This window comes from Scatophagus argus, chromosome 22 (genome assembly GCF_020382885.2).
Source record: "Scatophagus argus isolate fScaArg1 chromosome 22, fScaArg1.pri, whole genome shotgun sequence".
Taxonomy (NCBI): Eukaryota; Metazoa; Chordata; class Actinopteri; family Scatophagidae; genus Scatophagus; species Scatophagus argus.
Window position 1 is genome coordinate 17,338,070 of NC_058514.1, and position 22,871 is coordinate 17,360,940.

General features: G+C 39.8%; 1 protein-coding gene across 1 annotated transcript in view; it reads right to left on the reverse strand.

Moving 5' to 3' along the window:
* arhgef39 (Rho guanine nucleotide exchange factor (GEF) 39) overlaps positions 1-22,871 on the reverse strand; it is a 75,963-nt gene that overhangs the window by 8,645 nt on the left and 44,447 nt on the right. Inside the window, exons 6-8 of the mRNA XM_046378855.1 lie at positions 21,200-21,270; positions 17,882-18,010; positions 4,153-4,382 (exon numbers count right to left, since the gene is read on the reverse strand). Of these exons, the coding sequence (XP_046234811.1) occupies positions 4,153-4,382; positions 17,882-18,010; positions 21,200-21,270 (430 nt within the window). The remainder of the gene's footprint in view (positions 1-4,152; positions 4,383-17,881; positions 18,011-21,199; positions 21,271-22,871) is intronic.

Consider the following 22,871-nt stretch of genomic DNA (forward strand, 5'->3'; position numbering starts at 1 on the left):
GCAGAAAACTAATTGGAAACATTTTTGCTAATTTGTTAATTATTACAGTTGTTTACAGCTGTCAAGCTAATATGGCAAATATTCTCTGGTTTCATATTCTCATATATCTTGTACATCACAGTAGGTTTCAGAGAGCCTGGTTGGACAAAACAAGACATTTGAAGATGTTACCTGAAGTTGTTAAAACTTAAAATGGACACTTGATAGCCTAAATGATTTTTTGACTTAATGAAAAAAGAGACAACAGGTTACTTGATAATGAAAAGAATCATCAAGCACAGTCCTGTATAAAGCAACTCTGACCAACAGCTGAAAAATGATCAAAGGTAAAAATACAAAACAATTACTGTTTCCAGTTTTAATATCTTCCAGTCCTCACCTTCTCGTTTTGGTACAGGTATGTCAGGCAGACACCCTCTCAACTTTTTCTAGTACACTTAAACATTTTGATAAAGCTTATAGTTAGGGCTCGGCAAGGCCGGCCTCTAGTTATACTACTATAGGCTTAGACTGCCGGGGGTCCTCCCATGATACACTGAGCTTCTCTGTCCTCCTCTCCCTTTGCTTCTGTCACTTATAACTGTGTCGCCACGTCCCATTATTGCATGTTACTAAGACGACTTCTTCCCTAGGATCTTTGTGCTCTATTGTCTAGCAGGTGCGATAAATTGTGGTTGGACCTCCTGCTGTGGTCCTGCTGGACACTGACTGCATTATTATCATTTATCATCATTATTAAATATCATTGTTGTAGTTAGAGTACATCATTATTAGTCATGTTGCTGTTGTGACACATCTATGTCTGTTTTTCCTCACCACTGTAGCCAAGTCCTTACTCTGGGGAAATGCTGGGTCTCTCTTTCTCTATTAAAAACTAAATTGAAGTGTTTGGTCTAGACTTGCTTTATTTGGAAAAAGTCTTTGGATAACTTTTGATGTGATTTGAACTGAAATAAATTAAAATTGAACTGAACTGAATATGCTACTTCTCTGTTTAATATCACTGATGTTTTTTTTAACTTGATAAATGAAAAATCAGTTATTTAATTAAATTGGTTAATTTCTCTGTCTAGCTCCTTTATGTCACGAATTTTCTCAGTCTTTCTGTATATTATTAGTCCTGCATGGATGGTTCAGTGTCAAAAAGCATCAAATGCTGCCAACATTTTGGACATACTGCAGTGTGAGCAGACTAATCAAACCTCCACATCACTGTTGTGCATCATAGGGAAGCACATTAGCAACACAACATAAAGAGCTTTTTGAGCAAGAGCGTATCTGTTGAAATGAATATTGATACCACGCAGCATTGGCACTAAACATTCGCTGCATAAACGCTTTGATTACCCACTCAATGACATGCTACTCATTCCTTTGAATGTTTCATGACAGCAGCTACATCATTTAGACGCAATTTGTCAGCCAGCAGCTGTACTGAGACCTGGAAGACAGATCAGACTAAGAGACAAATTAAAAGTTCAACTTTTGGGCTACTTCAACAAAGGTTTGAAGTGATTAGGGAGAAAAAGGCAAGGAAACAAAGGTCTTCTGTGACAAGCAGAGATAAATGATATTTTCATTCAGGGAGACTGGCAAACATTCAGGAAACCTGAATGTTGCAGGTTGTACAACAGCAACTGGCAAAGCCATAAGTAAGAAAAATCACAGCAACATTGGCCCACATCAAAAATGGAAATGTGATAATGACTCTGCTAAGGAATCACTCATGTGTATACTCAAATCAATGAACAGATGTCTCTTACACCTGCTGCCCAATAACACTTTGAGCATTTTCTTTTTAACATTCAGCTTTTCAGTTATATACAAACCCTGTGTCAACCACTGCATCAGGACTTTGCTTCACAAGCACATGAGGAGCATGATGGGAGGCTAACATACTATATAATCTGAGAAGTTTGAAGTCTGTTTGAATACAGTACTTGTACATGGACATTGAAAGACTTGAAGCGATCCCTAGTGTGGGATTGCTTCAAGTCTTGCAAGAGATGTAGGACACAGGACAATGTTTTAGTTCTCAGTAAAACTGCACTGGAAAAGTTTAGCTGATGCTACAATCCCATTTCCAAATAAGTTGGGATGTTAAACATAAATAGAAACAAAATACAATCAAATAACCACCCTTTTAATAAGTGTTCCTAAGCCCATGTAGTAATATGCCCCATATCGTAAATGACCGAGCCTGTAGAGGACGGCCCTTGCGGATCCAATCATGATTCTATCACCTGTTACCAATGAACCTGTTCATCTGCGAATGTTCCAGGCAGGCGTTTTTTGAGCATTTCACAACTTCCCCACAACTTTTTTTGCCTTTGTCTCAACTTGTTAGAGATAGGTTGCTGGCATCAAATTCATAATGCATATAAATACATTGTCCTTGTGCTATTTTAGTATATGTATAGAGTATAGAGTATATGTCAAAAAGGATTAGCAAATGATCACATTCTGTTTAATTTAGGTTTTACTCAGCTTCTTGCCCTTTTTAGAATCATGGTTATAAGTCGGAGCTTCAGCAGTCTGAGTTAGACAAACCAAGTAGGTATCTTCCCTGTGACAGTCATGTGTACATTTATTGATTATTTCTTGTTCTGGGAACGTGCATGCAACTTCCAGGATGTTATCTATGATGATTCAGCTTTGGAATAAATTGTAACACAAGATCTCTTTGACTTACAGTGTCATTACACTATGAAGGAATGACTTTGTGGCTACTGTGGAGAGAAGGAATGCTCATAGTGACCAAGTCTGTCAATTTAAACAGGGGTATACAAGTGTATTAAGATAAATTCTAAACTGTATTGAATTTGCGACAGAACAACAACGTTTTATGTATACATATTCTTTCTTCTAATAAGAATTATTAGCTGTCGTTCATAAATAAGTCAGTAGTCCATCCATTCATTTATTTCCATCCATGGTTTGTTAATGTTGTTTCTCAGTCTGTACTTCACTTTGATTGAGATGAAACTATCCCCAAACTTCCCTGACCCCTGTAATGTTTTGAAAAGAAACTTGTCATATGAACGTCTCTCAGGTATACTATATTATACTATACTGTACTACAGCAGTAGTATGAGATGTTAGGACTACAAAATAATGCGGTTTCAAATCAATGTAACCAGTTCACTTCAAAAGTACTTCCGGACTTTTATGTATGCACTCTCTGTACTTGCAGTCTCGCTCGTGCGCAGTAATTATGAGTTAAGTTGTGAGCGTGTTTCAGCATAAACTGAGAAACCTTTGTTTTCTATATACTTAGTGAACCAAAAAGTTTATAATTTTCTTTTCATTTGTAAGGATAACAATAATTGCCTCTGTTTATTTGTTCAGACAGGCAGCATTCCCAGTTATTTGATACATACAGGACTATAACTTTTGAAAGGGATTAAACCTTATCGAATAACAGATTAAAAAGAGATTTGAAAACCAATGTTTTTTTATTTATTAAATTTTTGGTTGGAGATAGGTGGGCGAGGTTTTCCCAGCAAGCTCTGGGACAGCGTGGGTTTAGATTTGCATTCTTAAGTAAGCTCTTCTAAGTTGGTACATACTTATGTTGCTGTTCTCTGCATTAGTTCTACAGGTTTTTCACTAAGTCGCAGTTACTTTATGTATGTACTTTTTGTTACCATGACTGAAGTTGTGTCACTGTTGGTAACCCCCATTCAGTCTGGTGAAAGGAACAACATATTTCAGACTAAATAAGTGACTGGTGACACTTAATAAGAATATTTTTGATATACTTTTCCAGCTAAAATAAGGAATGACTTCACAACTTTCAAAAGTTTATAAATGCGCAATCTTCATATCCAAGCACTTGGGACATTAAAGAACTCAAGAACATCAGTCGAACTTAAATGTGTCAAGTAAACTGAACTTAATCACATCAATTTAATTCAAACACTCAGCAGCAGATTCAAGATAATGTTAAGTTAATTTAATATAACTCTTTGATATAGCAATTAACGAACAGTTTGGTTAGATTAAAACATATTATTGCAATTACTTGTATACTGTTTGTTACAGTTAAACAACCAACTTCTGTGGAACTAGTTGACATAACTCGATTAAATAACTACAACATTTTATATCTTAGAGTGCAGGCACTTATGAACCTAGCTGGCTGAAACTTACACTGAGCAGGCCTCCCTGGCTCCTGGTGTGGCCCAACACCTTCTCCACAGTGCAGTCCAGTAGTGGGTAGGCATGCTGACCGGCAAACTTTTCTCCGTTGGTAGGATGCAACGGGCTGCAGCGCTTTGCCTGCAGAAGCATGTCGGAGAATAGGAAGAACATCCTGGGCTGGGTGTCTGCACCTTTCGGAGGAACCATCTTTAGCCATCCCTCACGCAAGTACCACCTCCCTGTGAGAAGAAGGAGGAACATGTAGAAGAAGAACCAAACATAATTTTTAGTTGCTGTCTGGGTTCAACATGCACTTAAACACCTGGAGCAGATTTCACATTACACACAGAATGCTAAAATGTGTTTCTGGCTCTGTTTATTGTCCATTTAAATTTACAAAACCGTTTGTCTAGGGATGGGATTCCAAAGTTCTGAATCTGCTTATCCAATTGGAACCCTTTCAGTTCCTTATCTAGTCTGCTTAGTTTGTTCGCTAGGAATGAAGACAACTTAGTTAAGAATATGTAATGTTTTAAATTCAGTTAGTATCACAGCTTAACTATGGAAATTCTACTGTTCTGAAAAGGTAAAGCTTCCACCACATATTTTGTTATTGCTCTGTGACATTCATATTGATTTTACTCTATAATTCAGAAAGTATCAACCAATGAAACTGCATATTTCTCTGCACACATGATGTACAGAGTGTTGAAGCTGAAATGACTGTTTCCAGTTCTCAGTTTGACAACAGAGGATACCAGACAGAGGTAATCTACAGAAAATCCTGATTTATACAAAGCGGTGTTATGAGGTAGGACGGGCCAGGGCTAGCATGCTAACTTTAGAAGATATTCCTGCAACTCTAGACATACACATCTTTGACAAAACATCAACACTGCTGTTTCTTCACATGTTTGATATTATTAGTTCATTATTACATGACTTGACTTTTTTTGTGTCGTCTTGCATAGCACCGCGGACTCTGGAGGGTTGTTTTACTGCATACTGTACTACTTGTAAACAGCTGATAATAATAATAATAATAAAAAAAACCTGATTATTAGAATGTTTTAAACTAAAATTCTGTCAACATTTTACATGTGATTTGGTGATTTACAAATCTGTTTTGTAAACATCCTTGTAAAATCCATTGCACTTCTATGTATACTGTGCAAATACAATGATGCAAGATTCTTACAAGATCACAAGATGGTAACAAGATAATGCTTGATCTACATTACACAGTGCAACATAACTAGATGTCAGGTTACAGATGTTTTATAGTAACACAGTTATACATTACCAGCAGCATTACTAGTAAAGTCACTGATTAGTACAACCTGATTTATACCTATTTTTTTGGTGTGTAAACCCCCAGCTAAAAACAGGCAAATGACTCATTTTCCTTTGCCAGAAGAAGAGTTTGCCTTTTTCTGTTTTTTTCCTTAGAGTATCACATTCAATGCACAAAAGATGGCCCTGTGCGAGTGGCTGCCTGTTACAGCAGCTCCTACTCTTCTTTTCTGCTCTCCTTTCTCTAAGTACTCTTTAAAGTACTTTTCAAGTACTCTCAAGTACTTCTTTTTTTACATTTCTTATTATATTTATAACTTTTTCCTATAACCTCAACTCATTTTGCACTATGGAGACCAAAGTTGCCTCACCGTCTCACCGTGTTGCGCAGCCACGGGTCTGTTAGCTCTTCGTAACACAGCAGGGCTACCCCAGGAGAGATCTCTCTTCACAACACAAAGCTCATAACCACCCCCTCCTGTTTCGTCTGCCATCAACCCATCCCCCACTCCCTCCAGCACACAAGTCCCCTGCTCCAACATGTTCCTCACGACGGACTGGGTGAGAACCGAGTTTACAAGAATAAAGACAGAGAAGGCTGCACGTCCAGATGGCATCAACGCCAGGCTCCTGAAGTCCTGTGCAGACCAGCTGTGCAGGATAGTGGAGTACACCATGAGTCTGAAGCTAGTGAGAGTGTCACAACTGTGGAAAACAACCTGTGCGGTACCGGTGCCAAAGACAACATACCCAGGACCTCAGCAGCTGAAAACTGGCAGCACTGACATCTCATCTCATTAAGAGAGATGGAGCCTCTGGAGAGGCTGATCCTACAACTCGGCCATTTGGTGGGCCAATCAATGGACCAACTCCAGTTCGCCTACCAGCCTATCATTGGGGTGGATGATGCAGTCACCTTCCTCATGCACAGGAACCTCTCTCACCTGGACAAGCCTGGGACACTGTGAGAATTAGAGAGAATGTTTTTTGACTTCTCCAGTGCGTTCAACACCAAACAACCTGTGCTGCTAAAGGGACGAGTTGGAGTACTCATGAGTGGACCAGCACCTTCTACGCTGCAGACTTATGACACGAACTCAACGGACTGTAAGAAGTTCTCTGATGACTCTGCGATTGTTTGCCTCATAAGTCAAGTCAAGCCAAGTCAACTTTATTTGTATCGCCCATTTTTACAAGAAGTTTGTCTCAAGGGGCTTAACATAACATCAGCAACATCCTCTGCCCTTCGACCCTCACATCGACTAAGGAAAAACTCCCTGAAAAACCTTTAACAGGAAAAAATGGAAGAAACCTCAGGGTGAGCAACAGAGGAGGGATCCCTCACCCAGGACGGGCAGACGTGCAATGGATGTTGTACAGGCAGGAAAACAACTGTAACTGAGGAGAATGATGCAGAGTACAGAGAACTGATCCAGGACTTTGTGGACCGGTGCCTGTGAAACCACCTCTGGATCAACACAGGGAAAACAAAGGAACTGGTGGTGGATTTCCGTAGGAATGGACACTCACCCCCAACACTGGTAAACATCCAGGGAATGGACATCGAGATAGTGGACTCATATAAGTACCTGGGTATTCATCTGAACAGTGAACTGGACTGGACAGACAACTCCATTGCACTCTATAGGAAGGGCCAGAGCAGACTGTACCTGCTGAGGAGGTCTTAGGGAGTGCAGGGGGCACTGCTCAGGACATTTTTCGACTCTGTGGTGGCATTGCCTCATTCTATGGAGTGGTCTGCTGGGGTACCAGCATTCCTACTGCAGACAGGAAGAGACTGGATAAAATCATAATGAAGGCCAGCTCCGTCCTAGGGAGCCCCCTTGACCCCGTGCAGGTGGTGGGAGAGAGAAGGATGATAGCCAAGCTATCCTCCTCTCTGTTTAAAAATGACTCCCACCCCCTGCATGAGACTCTGCTGTGAGACTGTACAACCATCACTGCTCCTAGCAGACCGCATGCACTCCACCACAAACTGAACTTCATTAATTCATTGTGCAATAATTTCCCAGCCAAAGTGCAATAGTGATAACTTCAATTCCATTCAATTTAATGAAGTTAATATGTTAAAAGTTTTGTTTCTGTTTTCACTGAAGTCATTCTTAATGCATTTCCATATTCTCTTGGGGTCACCCTAAAAATCACAGGATGTTATGTCATGTGACTAGTAATCAGGAAGTAAGAAAGCATGACACAGAAAGCTGTTGTTTATTGTGTCTGAGATAATCCAGTGACATCTGCATACATCTTTTGCCCTTGGTAGCATCGTGGGTATGTACTGATTTGTTTTATCATTATCTATGATCACAGTTCATTATTCTTGGGACAGTGTTGTGTTCTGTGAAGTTAGATGCTAGAAATCTAGAAGGTCACTATTGCTACTGATTACGCTGTTCCTAGGCTATAGGAACTTCATATGGTTACAAGAATGGGTACAAATAAATAAATTAATAATTGACTACAATATGGCAATATATTACGTTTGAAGTAAAATATATAATGAATAAATACATGTAACAGTAAATAAAACAAAGGGATTTAATTCATATTGGAGATGTGAGTTGATGTATTTACATTGTGAACATCTGTACATGTTAAAGGTAAGCATGGTGTTGATTATGTTTTTATATATTTCAGTTTCAATCTTCTTTGCAACGTCAATAAACATGTGAACAAGGGGTCAACTGTCTTCAGAGTCTTGAAGTTAGGAAGGTGTTTATCTGGTTGCCAAGTTGTATATCACTAATAATAAGACTAAGACATGCTGAATTGAAAAGATAAATATTAAATGCTTTTGTAAGGAAGGCAGGGAAGAAAGACATCTATCTAAATCTAAGACAGACACAGTGGAAGGTAGGAATCTCAGGGTGTGGCTGCTGAGGAAAGCGCTCATCCCTTTCACCATGATTTGCAGAAGCTTCAGGATAGTTAATAAGTACAAGGCTGACATTTGGATAAATAAGATAAAAATTCAGCCTGGGTCTAGGGTGTTTTTGTAATTGTCCCAGCCAGTAGCCCGTGTTTGCAGCTAGATTGAGTGGTCAAAGATATGCCTCTGGGGCTAAGAGAGGACATTTCCAGCTACAGACAAGCCCACTGAGATTAAGTGGCAGAGCAAGGCAGGGGTAAAATTGCTTTTAAAATGGCATGGGTCTCAAAAAGTCAAAGTGAAAGAGTCAAGAGACACCCCATGACTCTCTCAGGTGTTGAGTGGAGATTGGAGCAGACATTTGACATAGATATTTAAAAAACAAACAAACAAACTCTATTTAAGTCTTATACAACCCTTGAGGACCGGCTGTTATTTTATTATACTGTCGCAATAACCACTTAGTCAGCCCTGTCATCAGGAAATTTTAAATAGAAGACAACTGTCATGCTACAGATTTCTCACACCTTCAGCTCTATTACAAATAACTGACATGATGGGAACCCTTGTGTTAACTGAATAGGTCCATTCTCTGTTTGCAAATACATTTGGCATGGCCTCGGTCATTTAATTGAGCTGAATTTAAAGTTTAAAGATAATTTCTCAGAGGTACAAGTGGTAATTTATTTTTCCTTCTACAACACAGCGCTGTACAGTGAAGAAATAATAATAAAATTTTTAGGTACCTTCCTTAACATTTCTGCAAAACCCTTGACAAAAGAAATAAAATCAGACTATGAATATAAAATAAGATTAAAAGAAATGAATGAATACAATTATGGAGTGGAAAAACCACCTACAGCTCAATGTGACAAAGACCAAGGAACTGGTGGTGGACCTGAGGAGAAGTAAGGCTCCAGTGACCCCTATCAACATCAAAGGGGCCACTGTGGAGGTGGTGGAGAAGTACAAATGGGGGTGACCACAAACTGGACTGGTGCAAGAACGTGGACACTGTTCAGAGAAAGAGCCAGAGTCATTTCTATTTTTTGAGGCGGATGAGGTCCTTCAACATCTGCAGGATGATGCTGAGGATGTTCTATGAGTCGGTGGTGTCCAGCGCCATCACATATGCTGTTGCCTGCTGGGGCAGCTGCCTGAGGGTGAGGGACACTAACAGACTCAATAGAATCATTAAGAAGGCCAGCCATGTTGTGGGAGAGGAACTGGACTCTCTGACAGTGGTGTCTGAGAGGAGGATGTTGTCCAAAATAAGGACTATACTGGACTTTCCCTCTCACCCTCTCCACAATGTGCTGATCAGCTACAGGAGCTCGTTCAGCAACAGACTCTTACTCCCACGATGCACCACAGAGCGACACAGGAAATCATTCCTGCCTGTTGCCATCAAACTGTGAAACTCCGCACTGTGACGGACACACATACTTTTATATATACAATGTATATATGTTACACATGTAAATACCTGTATTTTTAGATTTTTACTACGCATGTAAATACCTGTATTTTTTTAAATTTAAACTTAACTTGTTTATCCTATTTTTATATCTTTCACTTTCTTTCTTGGTCGGGAAAACTGCAAGTGCAATGTCTGTACAAAAAAGAATTTCCCTAAATAAAGGAATTTTGATTCTCATTCTGATACTATATACAATAACAATGAAGGAACAGTGCAATGGCAGTGGAGGTAGATTAAGATTGTAAAAATAAATATAGTGCAAAACTGTTTAGTCCAATGAACTAGATAATAATAATACTGTATAGTTAGAAATAAATGAGGCAGATGAGCAGGACATTTTTGATTGTATTTTCCAGTGTAATAATGGGGACTATTCCAAAATGTTCAACAGAGTGACTGGTTGCCTTTGTGCCGGCTGGTTTTGGCAAACAGTGTCCTAAGTCGCCTACCAGAGGGGAGGAGTTTAAATAGTTTGTGACCTGGATGTGAGGGGTCTGCAGAGATTTTTATTGCCCTTTTCCTGACCCTGGACCAGTACAGGTCCTGGATGGAGGGAAGGTCAGCTCCAATGATCCTCTCTGCAGCCCGGATTGTCCGTTACAGTCTGGCCCTGTCTTGTTGGGTGGCTGACCCAAACCAGACATGACACGTGATGGAGGTGCAGATGACAGACTGAATGATAGCTGAGTAGATCAGCAGCTCCTTAGGCTGACGCAGGAAGTATAACCTTTGCTGGACCTTCTTCTGGACTGAGTTAATGGATACATTTCTGGGATATTCTAACTTCAGGATGTCATCAACTCAATGGGCTGTCAGTTAGGACAGATAAGCAAAAGCAGGTGAATCCAGGAAGAAGAGGATATGGTGGAAAAGGTTAGAGAGGAAGAGGTTAATATGAGAATCGTATCATCTCCTTGTACCCAGAAGGTCAGGACGAGCATAAAACACTTGAGGAAGGGCTGCCTATACCTGCCCCATGAGGAGAGGAGTAACTGGGTCAGGATCAGATTCATCAATTGACAGGTAGCCAAGTGGTTTTAGAGTTGAGGATGTCCTCCATCTTCATCAGTACAGAGCTCAATCCTTCCTCTGTTACAGTTTGATTTCCCAAGGTCAACTGTAATGTGGACTTGACCCAAATTGCCCCAAAGTGAAGAGCATGAGGGGGGTTCCTTAAGAAGTGGACTTTGTACCTCGCTAGTTGTTCCTGAAAGGCAGGGGTCATCTGATCAAAGGTTTTCTACAATTCTCTCTCTCTTCCAAAAAGTTAGTGCAATGGTCTGAAATTACCTCACTGAGCTACAGTGAGCTACAGAGCAGCATAAAGCAATAAGGAAACTATCAATGTCCAGGCTGAGGAGAAACTCTATGTGGATGCAGCATGTAGTAAGACATTTAAAGAGTATTGCCCATCTCTTCTCTTGTCTGTGGCCAACTTTTATGAGGAAAGGACCAAAGCAATCCATCCCAGTGGTCCAGACAAAAGGCTTAAATAAACTAGGTAAGTCATGGTACACCCTGGACTGGTGACCAGTCTCTCCAGTGTCTTCATCAGATGGGATGTGAGAGCCACAGGCCTAAAGCTGTTAAGATCTTTAGTGTGCAGTGTCTTGGGCACTGGTACTACACAGGAGGTCTTCCAGAGCTGTGATACCACCCTTAAGGCTCAGATTGAAGACATGCTCCATTACCCCACACAGTTCATCTGCGCATTACTTAAGGATCCTGGAGCTGATGCTGTCTAGTCCAGGTGCCAGGAGAGGGAGATTGATTATATCTTAAGAAATACAGATTGAGATCATTCACCCACTGTAGGTCACCCTTATCTTGGACGTGGGTCGCTTTGAAGCCCGAGATGGTCTTTAGGCTTCGCCAAACTCCACTGATGTTCTGTCATTGCAGCTGCTCCTCCATCTTCCTCCTGTAGCTGGCCTTCCCCTCCCTGATCTTCTTCCTCAGCCCCTTCTGTACAGTCCTCAACTCCACCTTGTTCCCTGATCTGAAAACTCTCTTCTTCTCCTTCAGGATAGCTTTGACATCAGGGGTAATCCACGGTTTGTTGTTTGGAAAACACTGTACCATACGGAAGGGTACAATGATTTCAAAGCCGAAGAGCCGCTGCAACCAGCAGCCAGCTCTCGCCAGCGCCAAAGAGTGTATCAGTCAGATTAATCGTTTTAGTCATTTTTCCAAGCAAATAAAGCCTAGCAGTCACTACTCCACCTTCCTAAATATAAAGAATGGCTACTTTTCTCAAACAAAAGAAGCAATAGCATTCACACATACCACACATGTATTTGTCATTATCAAAAGATAAAAAAGTTTTAAATGGGTTATCTGGTCTAGGGCAACAGGGGCCTGGGTAGACAACATATTGTTAGTGGAAGAGTAAGGGCCACACCAGCACCTTAACAGAAGTTACATTCTGTTTAATGTGCCGCAGCTGAGCAGCTACTTGGCTTTTTTGCCTACAAATAGATGCTAGCGGTACACCTTCCCCGAAAGTAGGTTTAGTTAACATTAATTCAACAAGCACAACATGCAGGACAGGAATTGCGTTCATGCTTGTGAGCTAGATGAGAAGAAAAAGAGTTATTGTAGGTTGCTGCTCTTAAATGGCTGACATTACTGCTTTATGCAAGATTTTACTGGCTGTATCAAAATAATCTACATTAAATGTACATCAGCCAGATCATTGAAACCACTGACAAGTCAATAAGGTTCCTTGTATGTTTACAATGCAATGTTCTGCGCGGAAACCTTGCAATCATGTGGATGTTTTTTGATACACATTATTCACCTAACATTACAGACCAAATACAGCAACTTCCATGGCAATGGCTCCCCCCAGGTGGACAGTGCTCCCCATCACATTTCAACAGTTCAGGAATGTCTCAAGGAACAAAACAACACAGAACCCGCTAATCCAAACCTGATTGAGAATCTGTGGGACGTACTGGAATAAGCCAAATCCATCTTCCCCCAGGTGACCTGTGAGGCGAAGGACCTCTGGGAGTATTTTGTGGTCACTGGCATTGAGAGTGAGGCCTCCTACCTGGACCACCCACATGCTCTTTGTGTGTCAGAGAGCACCCACATAATTGCCAGAACCCAAGGTTTCCCTGCAGAACATTGCATTGTAAACAAATGATAATTAATTTTATTCACTTTACCTGCCAGTGGTTTTAATGTCGTGGCTGATCGGTATATAATGGAAATTTCCCAGAATGAATGCAAAACTAGAGGGCACAATCATGAAACCAAAAAATATAAAATTTCTCCCTTTTGGGTTCTGATATTTTCTCAAAGGAAAACAGATGAGAACAGGCAGGTGATTTACAAGACAGATCTGTATGCTGTAGCAAGCAAAAAATCCAATTTAATACCAGGTGGATAATGGTATCACTTTTAATTCATGAGTGAGTGGCAATGTGTTACATGTTTGCTCAAGCGTCAGAATGCTGCCTGTGTCCAGTGTACTGAAACTGATACATTTCAGTAGACATCAAGTGTACCGATTATCCAGACATGCTGGGATCTCCCACTGCTCTTTCTTCAAAGATATACATCTAACTAGGAAATGTGTGATACAGGTCTCCATCTACACAGCCAGTCCTATGGTTTCATTTTTGGTGGTGAGGTGCTACTGAGTTTGTAAGGGGAAAATACGTACAGTAACCAAGAGTCTTATACCCCGACTGCTATTATATATATTCAAACAATAACTAAACTCCAATAACTAAAAACCTTTAGTGTTTTATCAGATATACCTTATCAGACTCCCTGATAGACTAAGATGTCAGAGTCAGGGCAGTTGAATAGCCTCTGTTTACATCTGACCCTCCACAATGTTTAGAGGCAGCAGCAGGTTCATAATGCAGGAAGTGCCAAGGAAGCTGTTCAGTTTTTGTCCAAATCCAAGCATGGTACACGTTTCACGTTATTCGAACATGTTTCTGTTAGTAGCAGTGGCTTAAAATTGATTTTCTAAATGTTTATTCACTTCATGTTCTAATTGAGTATTAGAGAAATAATCTTCACAAAAATAATCAAAAAATTGGTTGTTAGATCAACAATTTCTTAAAAAAACGATTTTCCAGTGGAAACATCAACCTTGTCTGGACCAGCAGACTTCATGGGCTTGGTCACCATGGCACAACATCATGTGTGATTAGGGTTAGGTTAAGACTAGCATCTAGTTGTTCACAATGAAATCTATGCAATGTCCTGACAAGGATATCTGCGCAAACTGGTTTACGTGTATGTGAATGCACATGTGTATGCATGACTGGCTTAAAAGTTAACCAATGTTTCACTACCTGTGTTTACTTCTGTTAACCTATTTATATGGCAGCAGACATACTAAATCAGTATACAGTATTTCTAAATCAGTGTATTTCTGATCAACTATGTAGAATGAAAAATTCAGGACATATGAATGTTTTCTTTTTAATTCACTAACTAAAAACCAATACACAATTCATGCTAAGGTAATAAAACAAAATCTCTCGGACAGTCCTAAAAGGAGATATACACACTATTGGATCTGGTGATTTGATTAGTTAGTTCTAAAGTTCCTAGAGCCCAAAATTATGCCTCCTTAGGTTTTGTCTGATCAAAAGTCTAAAACACAAAAATATTCAATTTACTATTGAATTAAGAAAATATGCAAATCCTCATATTGGAGAAGCTGGAACCAAAATAATGGTCAGTATTTTTTCTTGACTTAAAAGACTGTTTATCTGTTGGAAAAAAATGCTCTGTTAATTAGTATTGATTAATACTATTAATTAGTATGTATTAATGAGTATTAATAAATGTTGCAGCACTAGAACAAAGAAAAAATATTTGATGGACCTGTATAAGATGAGCATTTTCAAAGCAAACAGAGAAAATTAATTCATTAAGTAAAAAATAAATAGAACAATTATGTGCAACAAACCAAGAACATAACGGGACTAAATAACCTAAACTTGAAAAATCCACATAACTGGAAAACATGAGGCATCTTTGTTTTAAACTGAAGGAATAGGCAGGCAGACACAAATCTGGAGCCTCCCATGGAAGAAGGCTGACTGTCTGCTGTATCGATGTCCCATTGATTCAGGCATTGTGTCTCACAATCACCCCCCTCATCTCCGACAGAGCTACTTAATATGTTTCAGGGGCTCTCATCCCTAAAAGGCAGAGCTCTCTTTTACCCACGTTAGAGGTGGTGTTGGTGGGGCGAAGGAGAATGGGTTGGTGTGGGGTTGCAGGGCGGGGAGGTGATGCTGCTTCTCTGAAGTCTGTCTAGGGGGAACGAAGCTTGGATGGAAAGGAAGCTGGCAGAGTTGCGAGGGTCTAAGAACTTGGATGAGAGGAAGCTTTTCAAACTTCCAACATCGGCATTAGAGAGATGAGCTGCTATTCAGCACTCACTCTCAGTCTACACCAACACATCCACAAATACACACATAAAAAAGCCTGCATATCCAAGCAAACAAACACACACTCCTGGGCTCGTACACACATGCGTTCACTCATATCCAGCAGACGCACACACAAAAAAAAACACACTTTGGCTTCCTTTTTATCTGGTGGTTGGCAAGATGAGGCAGGGCTCTAATTGGTCCTGGGGGAGATTGGCAGGGTGAGAGAAGCAACGAGGAGGCCAGACAAACAACAGGAGGGGGAGGGCAGGAAGAAAAGGGCCACTACTTCACAAATATTGAAGGAACCACAATAGAATATGTGAAACAATTGAGCAATAGGGAATCAAAATGAAAGGAAAAAGCACATTTACTTACTATCAGTTAGCAAATAACGCGCCATTAAGACAAGATAAGATAGGCTTTTACTGGTCCCGCACTGGGGAAATCCCCATTATTACAGCAGCACAAGGATAGCAAAAAATAAGGTGCAGTTAGGTTGAGTAAAAAGATCTATAAAGTAAAAAAAATATCAGGATATTTATGCCATTTTTTAAAGAAACTGTCAAAACCATATGATACTCACACACACACACAGCATCTACAGAATTTCACAATTTTTAAAAAAATTACCAGTACAAAAATTTACTGCATTGCACTAGGATGGGGGATTATTGCACAGTGATTTACTGAGATTCCATTTGTTGTGGAGTGCATGGGGTCTGCTGGTGGCAGTGCTGGTTGTACAGTCTCACAGCAGCATTGAGACAGAACTTGAGGTAGTTCTCCTTCACGCACTTGGGGTGAAGCAGTCTTCCACTGAAGGAGCTGCCCAGTGCTGTCAGTGTCATACAGGGGGCGGGAGTCATTTTCATTTTCCATCAAAGATGATAGCTTGGCTTGGCTATCATCTTTCTCTCTCTGCCCCCTGCACTCCAAAGGACCGCAGTCTCCTCAGCAGGTACAGTCTGCTCTGGCCGTTCCTATAGAGTGCAGTGGAGTCGTCTGTCCAGTCCAATTTGCTGTTGAGGTGAACACCCAGGTATTTATAAAAGTCCATGTGAGAGAGGGCTCTGTGCAGGAGGAGGGTGACTGCGTCATCCATACCGATGCCAGGCTGGTAGGCGAACTGGAGTGGGTCCATCGATGGACTCACCAAAAGGCAAAGGTGTATGATGATCAGCCTCTCCAAAATCTTCATGAGGTGAATTGTCAGTGCCATCGTCGGCCTGTAGCTGTTCAGGTCCTTGGGGTGCAGCATCTTTGGCACTGGTACCACTCAGCATGCTTTCCACAGCTGTGGCACTCTTCCCAGCCTCAGGGTCATAGTGAAGATGTACCATAAAGAGTTGGTCTGCACAGGACTGGAGCCTGAAACTGATGGCTGCGACAGAGTGGAGGACATCTCAGGCTGCATCCACATTAGCAGAAGGGGGAACGTAAACAGCCATCGTGATGACATGCGAGAATTCCCTTGGTAGATAACATGGCCTCATGCTAAGGGCCAGCAGTTTAATGTCTCTACAGCAGATTTGCTCCTTAATAGAGATGTGCCTAGAGTTACACCATGTATCATTCATAAATACTACCAACCCTCCTCCTTTTCTCTTTATTGCCTCCGTCTGCCATCCAGAATGAGTTAGCCCGGTTAGCCATGTCTCCATAAACAGCAAGATGCTACACTCCCTATATTCCTTCTGGTGCCAGGTCAACGGTGCAAGCTTGTCCATCTTATTGGGGAGAGATCTTACATTTCACATAAAGACCAATGGGAGAACAGGTCTGTATTGTCTCCTCCTGGTGTGGCTCCAGCATGGCTCTCCTGTTTTCTCCTTTCTGGGGACATCGGGTCTCTCCTGGGGCAGCACTACTTTGTTACGGAGTGCTAACAGCTGACCCCTACTTCAAACAATAGAGCCGTGGCTGCGTGACACAGACTCCAAGAGTAACGCGACTTTGGTCTCCATAGTGAGAAAAGAATGTTAAAGTTACAAAAGGTTACAAAGGGAGAAATGTAAAAAAGAAATACTGAAGAGTACTGAAGAAATACTTAAAGGAGGTAGTAAGAAAAGAACAGTAGGAGCTGCTGTAACAGGCAGCCACTTGCGTGGCACCATCTTGAGATATTCATAGTGGACTCAATGCAGTGAGAGTGAAATAGATAGATAGATAGATGGAAAGGGAAAATTCTTCAGGGAAATTCTCAAAACTCTGGCAGTATCTATGGACTTAAGATATAAAAGACAAAAAGGCATGCAATAAATACTAATAAAAGCACATTACTCAAACTTTAAGAGATTAAAAAGTAAAAAAGTTCAGTACAAGCAGAGTGTGTAATAATTTAAGGTGCATGGTGAACAGTGTGTAGTGCAGTGCAGATTCCAGTTCAGAACAGTGAGGAATGTTAAAGTTAACACTGAGGGCTCTGTAACTCCATAGACTGTGAGTAATTTGTTTGAAATACTTTGGTTTCCTGTAGAAAGTCCAATGAATATCAGTGATTAAAAGCAATCCAAACTAACTTTCCTTCAGTTTATCTATACTTGCCTTTCTTCTTGCTCTACCCCAATGTGTCCCAAAAGAAATAGCTAGGGAAGGAGACAGAGAGGAAATGGAGGTGGTTCTTGGAGCAGATGAAAGGAATAGATGATCAGAAGCTCTAACCTGCAGCCAACACCTTTGTCTTTCGCCCTTTAAGCATTTTCTGCACCCGGCAAAGCTGCAGGTGGTTCTCATGGCGCTCTGCATTTTTCTTGATCTGCTGGGACATCGCACATATCGCAGTCACCGCCCCTATAGCAAAAATACACACAAACACACACTTGAATTACTGTACATAAAGGACACTCTATGTTGCAAAAGAATGATTGTATCGCACCGTAAATTATTTTATTTGAGAATCTCAGTAATGATTATAAAAATGGCATGATGTAGTTTGTGTCTTTTACGGTCAAGTTATTGTATCAGTCATTGAATATAACTCCTAACACACTCTTTTCAGAGACCAACCTTGATTCAATGAACAGAATATTAAGACTGAACAATGTTCCGTTTGACATTTATGTTTGGACTAACGGTATTACTCCACATCTACCTGCATGTAAAGAACTCTTCCACAAGTCTTCCTCACCCTCACATTTTTGTACAAATCTTTAAAATCTTTGCCCCAGAACAAATAGGCAAAGCATCAAAATAGACACAACCATCCAATTACTATATGCCATCCTTAATTACTGTTGTAAACATTTAGAACTACATCATTAATGCATCCAAAATAACAACAAAGAGATGGATTCTAATTTCAAGCTCAACTTTCCTGCTTTTGCTCTGAGCACTGAAACTCAGCGGATGAACTTGTTCCTCAGGGCAGCTTTACTGCACTAAAATAATCATGGCCTAATTGGCTCGCTTAACTTCACAACAATTACAATGTAAACCAAACAAGGCATGTATGTAGACTTTTCCCTTTGTTGCACACGTTTGGAATATTTTCCACGGCCTTCTTTAGAAAAAACAACAACTCCTAATTGCAGTATTCTATGACTGAGTTCTGGCCAAGGCATTAATAATACATCTAGCACATTAAACATTCTGAAGACAATCTTCCACTTCTTAAAGCTCTTTATTCCATTTATTCAATAGACAGTGTTTGACCAGGGGAAGACAATTGTTAACATTTATTCATAGATCTCCAACAATGTTGGAAAGTTGCTTCTACTCGGGTCAAACTTGGTTAGGGTTACTGTAGTGGAGATAGGCATTGTGTCATATTAAAGTGAGCTGATGGAAACTCCAGAAGCACTGCAATTACAACAATTAAATCTGGCCTGAATGAAAGGCAAGGGAAAAAGGGAGGAGGAACAAAGAAAAGACAAAGGAGCACAACAAGAGAAAACAACAACAGCAAAGCCTCTTGTGATTCTATCTGCTACTTTGCTTAATCAGATACATCGTGATTTGTCTGGAATTTATTTTTTCAAAGAATTCCCTTTACAATATATCCAGACAGACTATAGGAAGTACTTCTGTGTGCACACACACACACACACACACACACACACAACCCCCAGTAAAAAGCAGCCAGCAGAATTTAAAAAAAGGCTCTCTAATGAGAAAAGGAAGAGGCGATGGTAGAGCACATTTAGATATGTAGCTCCATCTTAGAGTAAGGGGTTGTTTTAATTTGTAAGCAAAAGCAGCAGACCAGCAATGAGATTTTAATTGATACACATAAATAATTCCTTTTGTATAATCACACTGAGTCAGAATCTCTGTTTATGTGACGATTGAAATTAGTCATTATCGAGAGTCATGTTGATGTTGAAGATGTTATTTATTAATATAACTCTCGCTTAATATCCTCTGATCCACTCCCAATTATGTCAAAATCTACATCAAACTAGAACTTACATGCATATTGAGTTTTGCCCCTCTTTTATTTCTCTACTAACCAAGCATAGCTGTGACAATAACAACAAATGAGAAATGAAAGGGCTAGAAAGCACTTTTCTTTGTTCCTCAAATGAAGATAATGAGTGCTGTTTTTCACTATGACAGAGTCTGACTGGTGTGATCAAAGTCATCACAGGTTGTTTGTTGTTGTTTATTTTCCTGTTGTTATAGGACTGGCCTTAGATACTATGATTGTAAAGCTTTGCTTAACTCTCATGTGCCCCAAACTGCTTGTCATAGGTAATACGGGTTTGATTGTGAGTGATTCAAAAATCGTTGTGCCAAGTGATGCAAAACACATGATCACACACTTCTCAATTATTCTTAGGTTGCTGTTGATGACAAACCCCAGCAATCCTGACAGACTGGAAGAATACGAGGAATACTGAGGAATACTGAGTCTGACGTTTTAAGTCAGACTCAGCTTCACGTGTATGAATCTGGGTGTGACAATCCAGACAACATGCTTCATAATGTAAGCACTTGGGGTTAATACGCAGATGTTTATCTTGAAATGTTTTAGGGCTGGACTGGACTAAAGAATGTTCTTGTCAGCTAGGAACACCGTTCTATATTATAAAGAAATACAAAGCCATAATGATAAGGCTTTCAAATTTTTCACAAGTACAGCCACAAAGCAGGCCATATGTTCATGACAGGACAGAAAAAGCGGTAATGATTCTGAATATCAGAACATCAAGAATATCATACTGTGTATCAACCTGTGTTTTGTTAAAAAAATCATTTTTAAGGTAAATATAAGTTGTATAAACAAAAATTAATAAATATAAATATACTGTAAATTGAAACACTTAAAATAGAAATGCAAAAATAACAGGCCTACAGAGAAGAAGTCTTGTGAGGTCAGAATGCAAACAATATTGTAACATTAAAACTGATGCAATCATGAATGAATTATTGAACCTATAGCTTGTTTTAGCAATTAACTGAACAAAGTTGTGTTTAGTAGCAGTGGAGTGAGAACACTTGGCTACAAATTGAATGGCTAGTCACCGCTACAGTTTTCTAACTTTTGACACAGTTGTCGTATGAGGCGAGAGCACCTTCATGAGACAGGTCCATCAGGCAATCTACAACTTTACACTGCGCACAAAGTAATTCACCAGCCATGAGCAGAGGCACTGAGCGGTAGAAGGGCACATCCACATGGAAAATAAAAAAGACGTTACTTACCTGGTCAGGCTTTAATTGAAAACCACTGTTTTCTGCATCATTGTTTAACTCAAACTGAGCCCACAGTTTGGATGATTTCCTGCCTGATATATCTTATGTCTGGTCATTGACAAGGTGCGGTTCCAGGATGGAGTTTGAGGGTTTTGTTTTGTTTTTTAAAATCAGGCAATTTGTTTTTTGTCACTTACTCTGCAGACATAGCTCTGCAGGTAGGCGTGGTTTACACACATGCACATGTACACACACACACACACACACAATTTAGTCCATTATTAATAGGCCACCCTAAAATGCAAAAATTATTTAGACAGCAACACTATTAGAAAAGACACTTACTTGAAATCTGTTGAAATTCTGGGTTGTCTGGACTTGTGTTTGCAGCCAGGTCTTGCAGGAAATGTTTATACCTTTAAGAAAACAGAGCATAAAGAAGGTCATTGTGTCCTGTCTGTCCAACAATTTAACTGGAAAAAGAAGATATGTAAACTGGAACAATAAACTATTATTACTTATAGGAAAACTATTATTAAACTATTATTATTTATAGCAGGCTTCATTATTTATCACTTGTTTATAGTTGTGTTGTTCCTCATCAAGTCCAACATTAACAGAGCTGAAGCCACTGTTGAACAGTACATTCTTTTACTTGTCACTTTACACTACATCCAGGGAAATAACAGCATCTCAAAAGAATATCAGATCGGAAAATGTACACATAGTCTCATGTAAGCTACTGACTGAGGCAGATGAAGGTTTTGCTTTTAAGTATTGTTGATGGTGACAACCTCTAGACCTCTGAAATAAATGCGGTGAAGATCTGCACTGGTTGTGCATGAGCCCTCTGCAGACACACTGCTTGGCAGCAAACAAATGAAACACTGACTCTTTCTCCATCCAGAGGTTACAAAGGTTGATTATAAAAATACCTGGACAAATATTTAAGAAAATGGATCTCATCACCAAATTTTTTTTAGTAATTTAAAAAAAATCAAACAAAAATCTGGTTTAGAATTTTCCAGTACCATTCACACTGCAATACTCTGTTTAATTATCTTATATTCTGTGACTTCCTTTGATGGATAATCAACAATGCAGTCTTCTCCATTCTCTCTGCACTATTACCGCAAGTTTCTTACACAACAAATTGCATAACAGTAATTGTATTCATTGCAACATATTCAGTAAAGAATGTTTGCTAGATGTATTTCTTCATCTAGTATGAACCAAATATTTACTGCTGAATTAAACTATTAATCTCTCATCAGAACTGATAGTCATCAGCACTAATCAGTGCATCATGAAAGTGGTGTATCTTTAACTTTTATAATTTTATTTTTAATTTAATAATGTTTTTGTTTTTTGTTTTCTTTTTGCCCCTGGATGTGTTCCTCAAGAGTATAGCTAACACAGACCTTGATCATTTGACAAGATCCTGATGTGTCCAATGTGTCAGCATCACATACATATGTGTATTACAGTGCATGAATCTGCTATAGCATAACTTCAGTTATAGATGAGTCAGTATGTTGTGAATTCCCCTTATAAATAATCATAAACTGCTGTTGTCCAGGAATTACCCAGTACCCTTGCAGTCACTCTCACTACTGATGAACAGACCTCAAGGACTACAGAGATCTATTTCACTGTGTGAAAGGTAAGTGAAAAACAAAAATGCATTCAGCCTGATTAAAAAAAAAAAACTTTCTTAAACTGTACGATTCAGAAAATGCAATATTGTTTTGAATGTAACTTACTGTCCCAATTTCAGTTTCCATCTAAAGTAAATGTGAAGAGCATCAGTTACTTTAGAAATCTTAATCCTCTTTAATGGATGATGTTACCTTAAAGTGAATTGACAGTTGACATTGATTTCCACTGCGCTTGTCTGCCTTTGCAGCTCTTGTTTGCTTGTTTTGGAGACACAGTGGTGCCACTGTGGGAGGTCATTAGTGATGCCAGCAGACTACCTCACTGTTGGTCCATGTGGTTGCATCAGTGCCATGGAATG